General features: G+C 61.5%; 1 protein-coding gene across 1 annotated transcript in view; it reads left to right on the forward strand.

Moving 5' to 3' along the window:
- CPSF1 (cleavage and polyadenylation specific factor 1) overlaps positions 1 to 13350 on the forward strand; it is a 33041-nt gene that overhangs the window by 17969 nt on the left and 1722 nt on the right. The window contains exons 19-35 of the mRNA XM_034763769.1: positions 39 to 180; positions 506 to 684; positions 2003 to 2139; positions 2543 to 2717; positions 3549 to 3755; positions 4645 to 4734; positions 7221 to 7364; positions 7829 to 7981; positions 8180 to 8296; positions 8659 to 8749; positions 9101 to 9185; positions 9511 to 9652; positions 10150 to 10302; positions 11120 to 11296; positions 11475 to 11541; positions 11936 to 11983; positions 12831 to 12986. Of these exons, the coding sequence (XP_034619660.1) occupies positions 39 to 180; positions 506 to 684; positions 2003 to 2139; positions 2543 to 2717; positions 3549 to 3755; positions 4645 to 4734; positions 7221 to 7364; positions 7829 to 7981; positions 8180 to 8296; positions 8659 to 8749; positions 9101 to 9185; positions 9511 to 9652; positions 10150 to 10302; positions 11120 to 11296; positions 11475 to 11541; positions 11936 to 11983; positions 12831 to 12986 (2263 nt within the window). The remainder of the gene's footprint in view (positions 1 to 38; positions 181 to 505; positions 685 to 2002; positions 2140 to 2542; positions 2718 to 3548; positions 3756 to 4644; positions 4735 to 7220; positions 7365 to 7828; positions 7982 to 8179; positions 8297 to 8658; positions 8750 to 9100; positions 9186 to 9510; positions 9653 to 10149; positions 10303 to 11119; positions 11297 to 11474; positions 11542 to 11935; positions 11984 to 12830; positions 12987 to 13350) is intronic.

A 13350-nucleotide genomic window follows, 5' to 3' on the forward strand; every position in this document is an offset into this window, starting at 1 on the left:
GCTCCGCTCTGACTGCCCTCTGGTCGTATGTCCCGCAGATCCTGCAGACGGGTCAGGAGATCATGGAGCTGGACACGAGTGGGTTTGCCACGCAGGGGCCCACCGTGTTCGCTGGCAACATCGGAGAGAACCGCTACATCGTGCAAGTGTCGCCCCTGGGCATCCGGCTGCTGGAAGGAGGTGGGCACCGCGGGTGGGCAGAGCTGCCACGTCTCTTCTTGCCAGCCCCTCAGGCCTGCCTGCCTGCCGTGGTCACCGTGCTGGGACCGGGTCGCTGGGGCCATCTGCAGTGTCCGGTGCTGGCGGGACTGGTGCATGCCGGGGTCCTCCATGGCCCCTCATTCTGATCTGGGAGCGGGGCCTCCTCAGTCTGTTCCCCATGGGGGGATGCAGGGCTGGGGGAACCCATTGCTCCGATCTGAGGGGGGGGTGCTGGGTTGGGCTGGGGCTGAGCCTTGTGGCCCTGGGCATGGCCGTGGCTCAGCTGGGTGGCTCTGTCTTCCAGTGAATCAGCTGCACTTCATCCCTGTGGACCTGGGCTCCCCCATCGTGCACTGCGCCGTGGCCGACCCCTACGTGGTGATCATGAGCGCCGAGGGCCAGGTGACCATGTTCGTGCTGAAGAGCGACACGTACGGGGGCAGGACGCACCGGCTCACCCTGCAGAAGCCCCAGCTACACCACGTGAGTCTGAGCAGGCCGTGCTGCTGTGGGGGACAGGCTGCATGCCCCCGTCCTGGGGGGGGGGGGGGGGGGGAGGCGCCGGGGCCGGCCGGGGGGGGGGGGGGTGTGTGTGTGACACTGGGGCTGTCCATCGGGGTGGGGCTGGAGGGACACACCCGGGTGCTGTCGGTCGGGGTGGGCATGTGTGACGTACTAGGGTACAGTCCAGACCAATGGGGAGCTGTGTCAGCCCTGCCCTGCAGCCTTGGCTGGTTCACAATGCCCACAGCCAGCCTGCCAGCATGTGAGTCACCCCCTGAATGTGTGTGCGGGACTGCAGCCTGCCAGCCACACCTGGGTCACCAGCCTGGGTTACGCCGCAGGGTGACCCCAACACACCCCCAGTCCGAGATCTTCTCCCAGAAATGTACGTCTTGTACTGCCCAGCCCGCTCCTGGGCAGGACAAATACTTTCCTTTCAGGGCAGAATATACCTGTTTATCTCAAACAGTTATTCCGACGCTTCGGTTTAAACACACGGGATTAAATAAAACAGTAAAGCAAGTTTATTAACGACACAGAGGGAGATTGTGAGTCCAAGTAATGAGGCCTAAAAGTCAGAAATGATCACAAGAAAATAAAGACCAGACATCAACTAATAACTAAAACTTAACAAACTAGATTAGATTCGAGCAGAGTTTCTCACCACATGCTCCAGCAGATGACTGACCAACCCTCTCCCCCAGAGTCCAACGCCTGCTTCCCTTGTCTCTTTGGGAGCGGTAAATGCGATGGGCAGGGCGAGGTGGGGGGGACTTGAGGTGTTTGTCCCTCAGTTCTATAGTTTCAGGCCCCCTCTTGAAAAGCAATTCCAGATGGGCACCAGGAGACACAGAGTCTGTGTGGAAGGATGTTCCCTGCTGCTTTTCCTCACCTATTTGAACTTACTTTGTCTTCCCTCCCTGCTTGATGACTCTGTTTACGTTCCAATGCAAATTAAGCAGGGCACACATTCCTTGGTGTAGGACAGGCCTCTTTGCCAATTTCTGCCTGGGCAGGGCCGTGGGGTTTGGCACACATGTTAATCACACCAGATAGGGGAATCTTATCAGGTCGCACAATGTTGCCACACACATTTTACCAGGCGGATACTGACCAGCACGTGATGAGTTTTCAGTGGTCCCTCACCAGGCGTACCTTGTACAGAGATGGTTATAGTAGCGTGCAGGGTGTGAATGCCGGGGCGTGTGCTGTCACATGCCCACGGGGCTCAGGGGCTGGGGACAGCCTGGGCGTCTCCTCGCTATGCGAGGTGGTACCTGCAGCCTCTCCCTTGCAGCAATCCAAGGTGATCGCGCTGTGCGTGTACCGTGACGTCAGAGGCATGTTCACCACGGAGAGCAGGACGACCAGCTCCAGGGACGAGCTCTCCCTCAGGAGCCACTCGGAGGTGGAGACCGTCATCCAGGACATCAGGTACGAGAGAGGCTGGGGCCTTTCCCTGGCCATTAGGGATGGGCAGATCGGTGGGGAGAGGCGCACGTGGCAGGGTGGCTTTAGCACTGCTTGTCCTGGCCCAGCGGCCAGGAGCGGCAGTCGAGCTGAGCCCAGCAGCCCATGGCAGGGGGACAGGAGCCGTGTCTGCATGAGCAGCATAGGGAATGAGGGTGGGTAATCTGTGACAGGGCACAGCTGGGGGCAGCCCCCCATCCCTCCAGGTCGCTGCTTCTGTGCCAGGTGAGCCATCGGCAGCGATCCCTATGTCCTGCGCCTGCCACTCCCGGCCAAGAGAGGGTGCACAGGGCGGGGAGGAGCTCCGTGACGGGGCGCCTGGACCCCCCGTAACAGCCTCTCCCTGCTTCCCGGCCGCCCGGCGCAGTAACACGGTGGACGACGAGGAGGAGATGCTCTACGGGGACTCCAGCTTGCTCTTCAGCCCCACCAAGGAGGAGCCGCGTCGCAGCAGCCTCCCGCTGGCTGACAGGGACCCCCACCAGTCCAAAGTAGAGCCCACGCACTGGTGTGTGCTGGTGCGGGAGAACGGAGCCATGGAGGTAAGGCCTGGGCCAGCCCCTCCCGAAGGAGCCTGGAGAGCAGCCCCTGCCCGCCTAGCGCTGTGCCCCTTGGAGCTTGTAAGCGAAGCAAGGTTCAGTCTGGTTGAGGCTTGGATGGGAGACCTCCGGGTTCAAAACGGCCTGCAGGGAGCTTACTACGAGGTGCCCTCCCCCCGGAGTCAGGGCTGACTAATGCCCCAGTGCTGTACTAGGGGGTGCTGAGCCCAGGGGACCCCCAGGAGGTGCTGTGCTGTGCTGCTGGTGGGTGAGGTGTGAAACCGAGGCCCTAGTTAGTGGTTACCCCAGAGTTGGGAGGTGAGTCCCAGCCAGATCTCAGCTCTGCTGTGAATCCCCCGAAGGGTCGGCTGGCTACAGCATTCCCACTGAGCCGTGACCCCCTGCTGCTGCTGGGCCTGTTCTGGGGGGTTTCTAGGACTCCCCCTTGCATGAAATCGCTCTCTTGGCCCAGCGTGCAGGGGCCCTAAAGGGGAGCAGTTAAACTGAGACAAGGAAATCATGTTGACCCCACATATGATTAACCTGTGGAACTCCTGGCCACAAGACTGAATCCAAGAGCATAGAAAGGCCATGACGTTCCCATGGCTCATGAGACTAACAGCACTAGCCATCCTACTCCAGGATCTGAGCCAGGCTGAGGGAGGGGGCTTGGGAGACATTTCTCCAAGGGCTGTTATCGGGGGATGGTCCCTGCAGCTCCTCAGGACAGCTGGGAGTGGGCTAGACAGACCCTGCTCTGACCTCATGTGGGGATTCCTATGAGGAGCCTCCATGGACCCCTGCCTAGCTCAGTTGCTGTCTCTCTCCCTGCAGATCTATCAGCTGCCTGACTGGCGCCTGGTCTTCCTGGTGAAGAACTTCCCCATGGGCCAGCGGGTGCTGGTGGACAGCTCGTTCGGGCAGCCCGCGGCCCAGGGCGATGCCAAGAAGGAGGAGGTGACGCGGCAGGGGGAGATGCCCCTGGTGAAGGAGGTCCTGCTGGTGGCACTGGGCAATCGCCAGAGCCGGCCATACCTGCTGGTGAGCTGGGTCATGGGCGCTCACTGCTGCACTTGGAGCAGTGCCGCTGCCCGGGCAGGCTTCCCTGGCGCTGTGTGCACGTACCAGGCAGGGGCGCAGCAAGGGGGCTGCAGGGTGGGGCGCAGATGGCTGCTTACTGTGGCGGGAGGGTGCATAACTGATTGGAAAACCGTTCCCAGAGAGTAGCTGTCAGTGGCTCCCAGTCATGCTGGAAGGACATAACGAGTGGGGTCCCGCAGGGATCAGTTCTGGGTCTGGTTCTGTTCAATATCTTCACCAACGATTTAGACAATGGCACAGATAGTACACTTACAAAGTGTGCGGGCGATACCAAGCTGGGAGGGGCGGCCAGCGTGTGTGTGCTGGGGGAGCACAGCGGGGATGGGGGCTGTAGTGCTCTGGCTGGCCAGCGTGTGTGTGCTGGGGGGGCACGGAGGGATGGGAGCTGTAGTGCTCTGGCTGGCCAGCGTGTGTGGGGGGGAGCGGCGAGCAGGGGATGGAGCAAAGGGAAACGTAGACTGAATATTAACATAACGTTTGCTGCACAAGGGAGCGCTGGTTGGGAGTTGACTGCCCAGGGCAGTGGTGGGAGCCCGTCCCTGGGGTGTCTGTCTGAGGGGGACCGGCCTGCCCGTCCCTGGGGTGTCTGTCTGAGGGGGACCAGCCTGCCCTGCCCTGCCCTGTGGGTCGGACCCACTGGGGTTACTCCAACACTGCGATCGCTGGGTAGGTTTCCTTTCACATCACGGCCTCACAAGCCTCCTGCCACTTTCCCAGCTCCGCTGCCCTGAGTTGGGGCTGAGTGTGACCTGTGGGTATGGGGGGAGGGGTGGGCTCCAGGTGGGCACGGGAGGGGCAGGAGTTTCAGCTCTTCTCATCCCATCGGCAGGTTCACGTGGACCAGGAGCTGCTGATTTACGAGGCTTTCAGCCACGACTCCCAGCTGGGCCAGAGTAACCTGAAAGTCCGGTTTAAGAAGGTAATGGGGGAGTGTTTGAGGCCGCCCATGTGTCCCCCCTGCCGTCAGGCCCAGCTGATACGGAGTGGGGGGCCCAAAGTGCCCCCAAAAGTTCTGCTTCCTAGTCGCCCTCCACGCCAATGGGAGTGTGTCCCCCATGGGGAATTACAGCCCAGTCTGCTCAACTTCTGTCCCTGGAAAGATAATGGAGCACATAATTAAGCCATCAATTTGCGAATGCCTAGAAGATAATAAGGTGATAAGTAACCGTCGCCATGGATTTGTCAAGAACAACGTGTCAAACCAACCTGATAGTTTTCTGTGACAGGGTAACCAGCCTTGTGGATGGGGGGAAGCGGTAGACGTGGTGTATCTTGACTTTAGTGAGGCTTTTGATACCGTCTTGCATGAGCTTCTCATACACAAACTAGGGAAATGCAACCTAGATGGAGCTGCTATAAGGTGGATGCAAAACTGGTTGGAAAACCATTCCCAGAGAGTAATCATCAGTGGTTCACAGTCATGCCGGAAGGCATAACGAGTGGGGTCCCGCAGGGATTGGTTCTGGGTCTGGTTCTGTTCAATATCTTCATCAGTGATTTAGCTAACGGCACAGAGAGTACACTTCTAAAGTTTGCTGGTAATACCAAGCTGGGAGGGGTTGCAAGTGCTTTGGAGGATAGGATTAAAATTCAAAATGATCTGGACAAACTGGAGAAATGGTCTGAAGTCAATATTGAATTTCAACCTAAGGACAAATGCAAAGTGCTCCACTTGGGAAGGAACAATCAGTTGCACACATACGCAATGGGAAATGACTGCCTAGGAAGGAGTACTGCGGAAAGGGATCTGGGGGTCATAGTGGATCACAAGATAAATGAGAGTCAACAGTGTAACACTATAGCAAAAAAAGTGAACATCATTCTGGGCTGTATTAGCAGAAGTGTTGTAAGCAAGGCATGAGAAGTCATTCTTCTTTGCTCCACACTGATTAGGCCTCAACTGGAGTATTGTGTCCAGTCCTGGGCGCCACATTTCAGGAAAGATGTGGACAAATTGGAGAAAGTCCAGAGAAGAACAGTGTGATGCTGTTGCAAAAAAAAGCAAACCTGATTCTGGGATGTATTAACAGGTGTGTTGTGAGCAAGACACGAGAAGTCATTCTTCCGCTCTACTCTGCTCTGGTTAGGCCTCAGCTGGAGTATTGTGTCCAGTTCTGGGCGCCGCATTTTAAAAAAGATGTGGAGAAATTGGAAAGGGTCCAAAGAAGAGCAACAAGAATAATTAAAGGTCTTGAGAACATGACCTATGAAGGAAGGCTGAAAGAATTGGGTTTGTTTAGTTTGGAAAAGAGAAGACTGAGAGGGGACATGATAGCAGTTTTCAGGTATCTAAAAGGGTGTCTCAAGGAGGAGGGAGAAAACTTGTTCACCTTAGCCTCTATGGATAGAACCAGAAGCAATGGGTTTAAACTGCAGCAAGGGAGGTCTAGGTTGGACATTAGGAAAAAGTTCCTAACTGTCAGGGTGGTTAAACACTGGAACAAATTGCCTAGGGAGGTTGTGGAATCTCCATCTCTGGAGATATTTAAGAGTAGGTTAGATAAATGTCTATCAGGGATGGTCTAGACAGTATTTGGTCCTGCCATGTGGGCAGGGGACTGGACTCGATGACCTCTCGCGGTCCCTTCCAGTCCTAGAATCTATGAATCTATGAATCAGAGCAACAAAAATGATGAAAGGTCTAGAAAACATGACCTGTCAGGGAAGATTGAAAAAATTGGGTTTGTTTAGTCTGGAGAAGAGAAGACTGAGAGGGGACATGAGAACAGTTTTCAAGTACATAAAAAGTTGTTACAAGGAGGAGGGAGAAAAATTGTTCTTAACCTCTGAGGCCAGGGCCAGGAGCAATGGGCTTAAATTGCAGCAAGGAAGGTTTAGGTTGGACGTTAGGAAAAACTTCCCAACTGTCCGGGTGGTTAAACACTGGAATAAATTGCCTAGGGAGGTTGTGGAATCTCCATCACTGGAGACTTTTAAGAGCCAGTTGGACAAACCCCTCTCCGGGATGGGGTAGATAATACTCAGTCCTGCCATGAGTGCAGGGGACTGGACTAGACGACCTCTCGAGGTCCCGTCCATATGACTTCAGCTCCCAGCATGCAATGCACCATCTTGACCCGGTGGGGAGGTAAAACTCACAAGCAGCTTGTTCCTGTCTGGGGGGGGCTTGTCTGGGGCGAGTGCCCTGGTCTAAAGTGTTTGCATCCCGGGCGCAAAGTAGCTGAATGGGGGGCCGGCGCTGGGCGGGGCCAGGGAGACTTGTGGGGGAGCTCTGCAGTGCCCTCTGCAGGTGACGTGCCTGCGAGCATGGAAAGGTGGGGACCCCCCAGCGGTCGTGCGGGTTCCCCGCTTGGTGCTCGCCCCTCCCAGCTCAGCTGCAGGCCTCCGGTCCCATTGGTGCTTGGGGGCCCTCGCTCATCTGTGACCATCTCTCCTCCCTGTCAGGTCCCCCACAACATCAACTTCCGGGAGAAGAAGCTGAAGCTGTCCAAAAAGAAATCGGAGAGCGCCGGGGGCGAGGAGTCGGGGGGCACGCGGGGGCGGGTCGCCCGCTTCCGCTTCTTCGAGGACATCTACGGCTACTCGGGGGTGAGCCGCGGGGGCAGGCCTGGCTCAGTCCCTCACTGTTCAGATTGGCCCCAGGCTCAGCTGCTGGTACCATGGGGGCTGGGTGACAGCAGGAGAGAGCCGGTGGGGCAGCCCCATTCGGTCCCTGGGGCAGTTAGACCCCTCTGGGTGCCGGTGGGGGGTTGGGCACGTCATGGCGCTTTGGCTGCTGCACTCGGGAGGTGACGCCGCAGGATTTCCCAACCTCCTGCTGCAGGCTGCCATCCTGTGAGAGCCCAGAAGCTAAGCAGGGGCTGGCTCGGCCGGCACTTGGGGGGGAGACCTCCTGGGCATGGCCGGGGACTGTGGGTTGGTGAGTCAGCCCTGCGTTGCAGCTGGCCATGAAAGAGCCCGTGGAGAGGCCGTGCGGGAGCCCCTGGTCCGAAGTGCCCTGGCAGCGGGCCCTGGGCGCCCCCCTCTGATCCCGGCGCTGGCTCTGCTCCCAGGTGTTTATCTGCGGGCCCTCCCCGCACTGGCTGCTGGTGACGGCCCGAGGGGCCCTGCGCCTGCACCCCATGACGATTGACGGCTTGATCGAGTCCTTCGCTCCCTTCCACAACGTCAACTGCCCCAAGGGCTTTCTCTATTTCAACCGGCAGGTATGTGGGGCGCGGCTGGCTTGGGGGCAGACAGACGCTGCCTGGGCCCTGTGGAGCTGGGGCGCAGAGGGCCTACAGGTCCCAGCATGCACTGCTCCATCAGGGCATGTCCTTCTGGGCAGCAGCTCTTCTCTCTGGGGCGTGGGGGAAGGCGGGGCTGAACTAAAGGGAGGGGCTGACGGTGGGCTCTGCTCGCAGGGGGAGCTGCGGATCAGCGTCCTGCCCGCGTACCTGTCCTACGATGCTCCGTGGCCTGTGAGGAAGATCCCGCTGCGCTGCACCACGCACTACGTGGCTTATCACGTGGAGTCCAAGGTACCAGGGTGCTGCTGGGGGCAGCCCTGCCGTGTGGGAACGGGCTGTGCTGCGGGGAGTCCCCTTCTGGGGCACAACGTCCCCCGATAGCTCAGCTCTGCTGGCCCAGGTCCCACCACTCTGCAGGCAGTGCTGCTCCACCCTCATCCTGGCCAAGGGGCATCTTGCAGGGCACAGCCCCCAAAGGGGGCGCTTCAGACCTGTCCTGCCTGGCTCTGCTCTGTGCCCCATGCCGGCAGCCCACACGATGCCAGCTGTGTCCACGCTGCATGGCTGGCGGATTGCAGCTGTCAGGGAGGTGGTGGAGGCCCCCCCCCCAGTCTTAGTGCTGCGGCCTGTGAACGGCTGCGTCTCTCTGGCAGGTCTACGCCGTGGCCACCAGTGTCGTCAACCCCTGCACCCGCATCCCCCGTATGACGGGAGAGGAGAAGGAGTTTGAGAGCATCGAGCGGGGTGAGTAGAGACCTGCCCCACTCGGGGAGGGATGTGTGGGAAGCGCACAGGCACTGGGTGTGCAGTGCTGGCAGCGGTTCCTGTGGGCCAGGCTTGGCCCGGCACTCTCTGTCCTGTGCGGGCCCCTTGGCCTGGCTCCCTGGGAGCAAGAGCCCCGGTGGCTGTGAAGGTCCCCCCAGCCCACAGAGTCCTGGGGGGTCCCCAGGGCAGAGCTGTGGGATGGGGGGTGCCATCAAAACTTCCTGGGCTGGGTCGGTGTGTGACGCTGGCGGGGGGCTCTGTGTCTGCGCCGGCCCCTTGCCTGTCCTGGGGGCCGGCTGGGGACTGGAGCTGTGTGGGTCTCTTCCCCAGACGAGCGCTACATCCACCCGCAACAGGAGGCCTTTTCCATCCAGCTGATCTCGCCGGTGAGCTGGGAGACCATCCCCAACACCCGGTAAGGGCCCGCGAGCAGGGCAGGTGGCTGGGCGGGGCTGGGCCCTGGCACTCGTCTCCCGGTGCTCTGCCAGGCGGGGGGACGAGGGCCCGGCCCTGCGCCAGGAGGGCAGAGGGCGAGAAGCAGGTGCTGGCCTCCCCCTGCCCCCCACAGCAGAGGGAGACGTTTGGGGCAGGACGCTGGCCTGTGAGTGCTTGTGTCTGGGAGGAGGAGCCTGGCACCGTGGGCCCTGGGCCAGAAGGGCCAGTTCCTGTCCTGGCCCCAGCTGCTCTGGTGTGGGGCTCCCTGCTGCCCTGACCTGTGCTTGCCTCTCCCGCCTGGCCAGGATCGAGCTGGAGGAATGGGAGCACGTGACTTGCATGAAGACGGTGTCGCTGAAGAGCGAGGAGACGGTGTCGGGGCTGAAGGGTTACATCGCCGCCGGCACATGTCTCATGCAGGGCGAGGAGGTGACCTGCCGCGGCCGGGTGAGTGCGGGCTGGGCCTCCCCCATCCTCTCCCTGCACTTCATCCTGCCCCGCTGCCTGCACCACAGCGCCCTCTGCTGAGCCCATCCTCCTGCCTGCCCCCTCCGCCTTGATGGGGGCTGCACTGTGCTGCCCCCACCCTCCCCCAGTGGAGCCATCATCTCCACCCGGCGTGTGGCCAGGTCGCTGTGTGGGGGCTGCTGGGCTGTGCCCAAGAGATACCTGCGGGGGAGGTGAGGGGGTGTCGCTTCCCAGGCTGTCTCCATGGAGCTGGGCTCCTTGTGGGGCGCGCTCTCGCCGCAGTGCGCTCTGCCACAGGACCAGTGAGCTCGTCTGTTCCTGACAGGGCACGGGCGCCGGAGTGGGGGGGTCGCCCCCTTCCCTCCCTCAGTCCAGACCGGTGTGTGGATCCCGGCGCGGGGCCGGGCTGGGCTGTCAGGGCAGCCAGGAGGGAGCTGCCCCTTGCTCACAGCCCCCCGCCCCGCCCATCTCTGCAGATCCTCATCATGGACATCATCGAGGTGGTGCCGGAGCCGGGGCAGCCGCTCACCAAGAACAAGTTCAAGGTGCTGTATGAGAAGGAGCAGAAGGGCCCGGTGACGGCCCTCTGTCACTGCCACGGCTACCTGGTGTCGGCCATCGGCCAGAAGGTGAGGGGCCCGTTCCTCAGCTGGGCCAGCAGGGGGCACCAGGAGCCTCTCGGGGTCCTCCCCAGCCGCAGGGAAACGGCACAAAACCACGCCAAGGAGCCTGTCCAGAGGGGGCTGTGGGCAAGAAACGGGCCCTTGGTGCCACCCCGCCCCAGCAGCTGCCCAGCGGCTAGCGGCCCCGATTCAGGGAGGGCAGAGTCCCGTCTCCTCCAGCTGGTCTTGGGGACCAAGCGCCCTGGGCAGTGGAGTCTGAGCGTGAACCAGTGCCAGCCCGAGACACCACAGGGCAGCCGCTGCCTTTAGGGTGGGCTGGCAGGGAGTGGGGTACGAGGCCTGTCCCCTGTGGCAGCGCTGGGTCTGACCCAGCCCCAGGGTGTGGGGAATGGCTGGCTCAAGGGGGTGCGGTTATGGGATATGGGCCCAGTCCCCTCTGGGGAGCGCTGGTTCTGATCCAGCCCTGGGGAGGGTGTATGGGTGGGGCGGGGGTGGGGTTATGGGGTTTTTGGCCTGTCCCCGCCCCAGGCTGGGGAATGGCTGGTTTGGGGGTGGGGGGAAGTTATGGGGTACGAGGCCTGTCCCCTCTGGCAGCGCTGGGTCTGACCCAGCCCCAGGGTGTGGGGAATGGCTGGCTCAAGGGGGTGCGGTTATGGGGTACGGGGCCTGTCCCCTCTGGTAGTGCTGGCTCTGACCCAGCCCTGGGATAGAGGCGGGCGCGGGTACTTCCGGGTACTGGTTCCAGTCGGCCCCTGGCTCAGGCACTCTGCCCCCTGCCGCGTTGCCCGTCCATGGCGTGAGCCCGGCACCCTTGCCCCTGCAGATTTTCCTGTGGAGCCTGAAGGACAACGACCTGACGGGCATGGCCTTCATCGACACGCAGCTGTACATCCACCAGATGATCAGCGTCAAGAACTTCATCCTGGCGGCCGACGTCATGAAGAGCATCTCGCTGCTGCGCTACCAGGAGGAGAGCAAGACGCTGTCGCTCGTCAGCCGGGTGCGGGTTGGGGCCGGGGAGCTGGGAGGGTGGAGAGGCTCTGCGGGGAGGAGGGGGCTGCCCGGGGCCAAGAGCAGGGCTCAGCCTGGCACCTCAATCACTTCCTGACGCAGGGCTAGGCCCCACCCGCGGCTGTGTGCTTCCCGCTGACCCCTGACCCCTGCTTCTCCTGCCGCAGGATGCCAAGCCCTTGGAGGTGTACAGCGTGGACTTCATGGTGGACACGGACCAGCTGGGCTTTCTGGGTATGTTCTGCTGCTCCTCCATCCCCCGCACGCAGGGCTCGGCCAGGCCTCCTGCCTGGCACCGTGGGATCATGGAGGCCAGCAAGGGGGAGACCCCCGTGGGCAGCCCCAGTCCCGGCTGGACGAGCTGGTGGGGCCGGAATTGCTTGGGCCCCTTCTGCTCAGTGTTGTGACTGTGCTGAGGACTGAGAGCTGCTGGGGGTGGGGGGGTGTTGAGGGCAGAGCCAGCAGCCGCAGGCAGATCAGGATGGGGGCTGGAGCCAGGTTTGGACCCAGGGCAGGGGGGCTGGAGCGTGCCCACCAGGGCAGGGGGCTCTTGGGTAGCTCTGAGGGTTTGGTGGGGGCTGAAATGCTGCCCAGAGCAACGTTGCTGATCTCTGCTCTCTCCCCGCAGTGTCTGATCGCGATCGCAACCTCATGGTCTATATGTACCTCCCTGAAGGTAAGGCCTTCCGCCCCCTCCACTTCTTAGCCAGGCCCCGGCCTATGGGGGCCGGTGGCTAGCGTGCAGGACCAGGGACTCGCTCTGGGACTGTGAGGGGGCCAGTCCTTTCCCCTCTAGCGTGGACACAATGACACTCGAATGTGTCTGGTGCTTTGGGAGCCCAACCAAAAAGGCTGGAGAAGAGCCAAGTCCGTCAGTGGCTGCTGGCTGAGCCGTGTCAGAGACACAAGGGGGGGAGGGAACAGCTTTAATTGGGCCAACTTCTGTGGGTGAGAGCCAGGCGATCCAGCTACACCGCCCTCTGATTAGCCCAGGGTCTAATTAGCCAGGGACACACCCCCGTGAGCCTCCAGCTGCCAGAACCAGGGACTGGCTGACGGGCTGGGTCACTGAAATCGCCCCCTTCTGTTCATTGCACCTCGAGCACCTGGCACCGGGCACTGCGGGAAGATGGGTTACTAGACCAGATGGGCCATTGGTCGGCCCCGCTGTGGCCGTTCCCTGTGTGGCTCTGATTCTGGCCTGCTGCAGCTCCGGATAATAATACTGTAGGGCTGCATGTAAACAAAGACCAGCATGGAACCCGCGGGAACATCTAACACCCGGCAGCCCCCTGAACCTGGGGCTGGAAATTCCTTCCTGCCGGCGCAGCCAGAGCCGCATCCCTGGCTGGGTGGGAGCCTGAGGACTCTGGCTAGTCCAGCCCCTTCAGGACTGCAGCCCCTGGAGACTCCAGTGCCCAGCATGCCATGCTCCTTCGCCTCCAGAGCGGAGCATGCTGGGAGCTGTAGTCTCCATGGGCCACACCTCGCCCTGATTGAGTTGCTCCCGCTCCTTCTCTTAGCCAAGGAGAGCTTCGGGGGGATGCGGCTGCTGCGCAGGGCCGACTTTCACGTGGGCGCCCACGTCAACACCTTCTGGAGGACGCCCTGCCGCTGGGCCACCGACGGCGGCACCAAGAAGTCCAGCGCCTGGGAGAGCAAGCACATCACCTGGTTCGGTAGGTTCGGCTCCAGCCCGCAGAGGGCAGCGCTGCGCCCAGTTCTGACCCCACCCACGCGCTGGGGGAGCAGCCGGGCTGGGCCCCGCCCCTGTTGTGCCAGGGGCTGTACAAACTGAGACGGTGCCTGTGCCAAGCAGCTTGCCCTCTGCGGAGTGGGGGAGTGGAGAACGTGGAGACTGTCTCCACGCCTGCCATCCACATGGGGCTGTGTTCTGGAGGCTTTGCCCCAGAGGCCTCCAGCCAGGCTGCCATGGGCCAGGGAGGCAGGCAAAGCAGGAAGAGACGTGGGTGGGTGGACCAGGTCTGCCGGGGGGGGGGGGGGGGGGGGGGGGGGGGGGGGACGGGGGGGGGGGGGGGGAGG

Source organism: Trachemys scripta, chromosome 2 (assembly GCF_013100865.1).
Source record: "Trachemys scripta elegans isolate TJP31775 chromosome 2, CAS_Tse_1.0, whole genome shotgun sequence".
NCBI classification, from domain to species: domain Eukaryota; kingdom Metazoa; phylum Chordata; order Testudines; family Emydidae; genus Trachemys; species Trachemys scripta.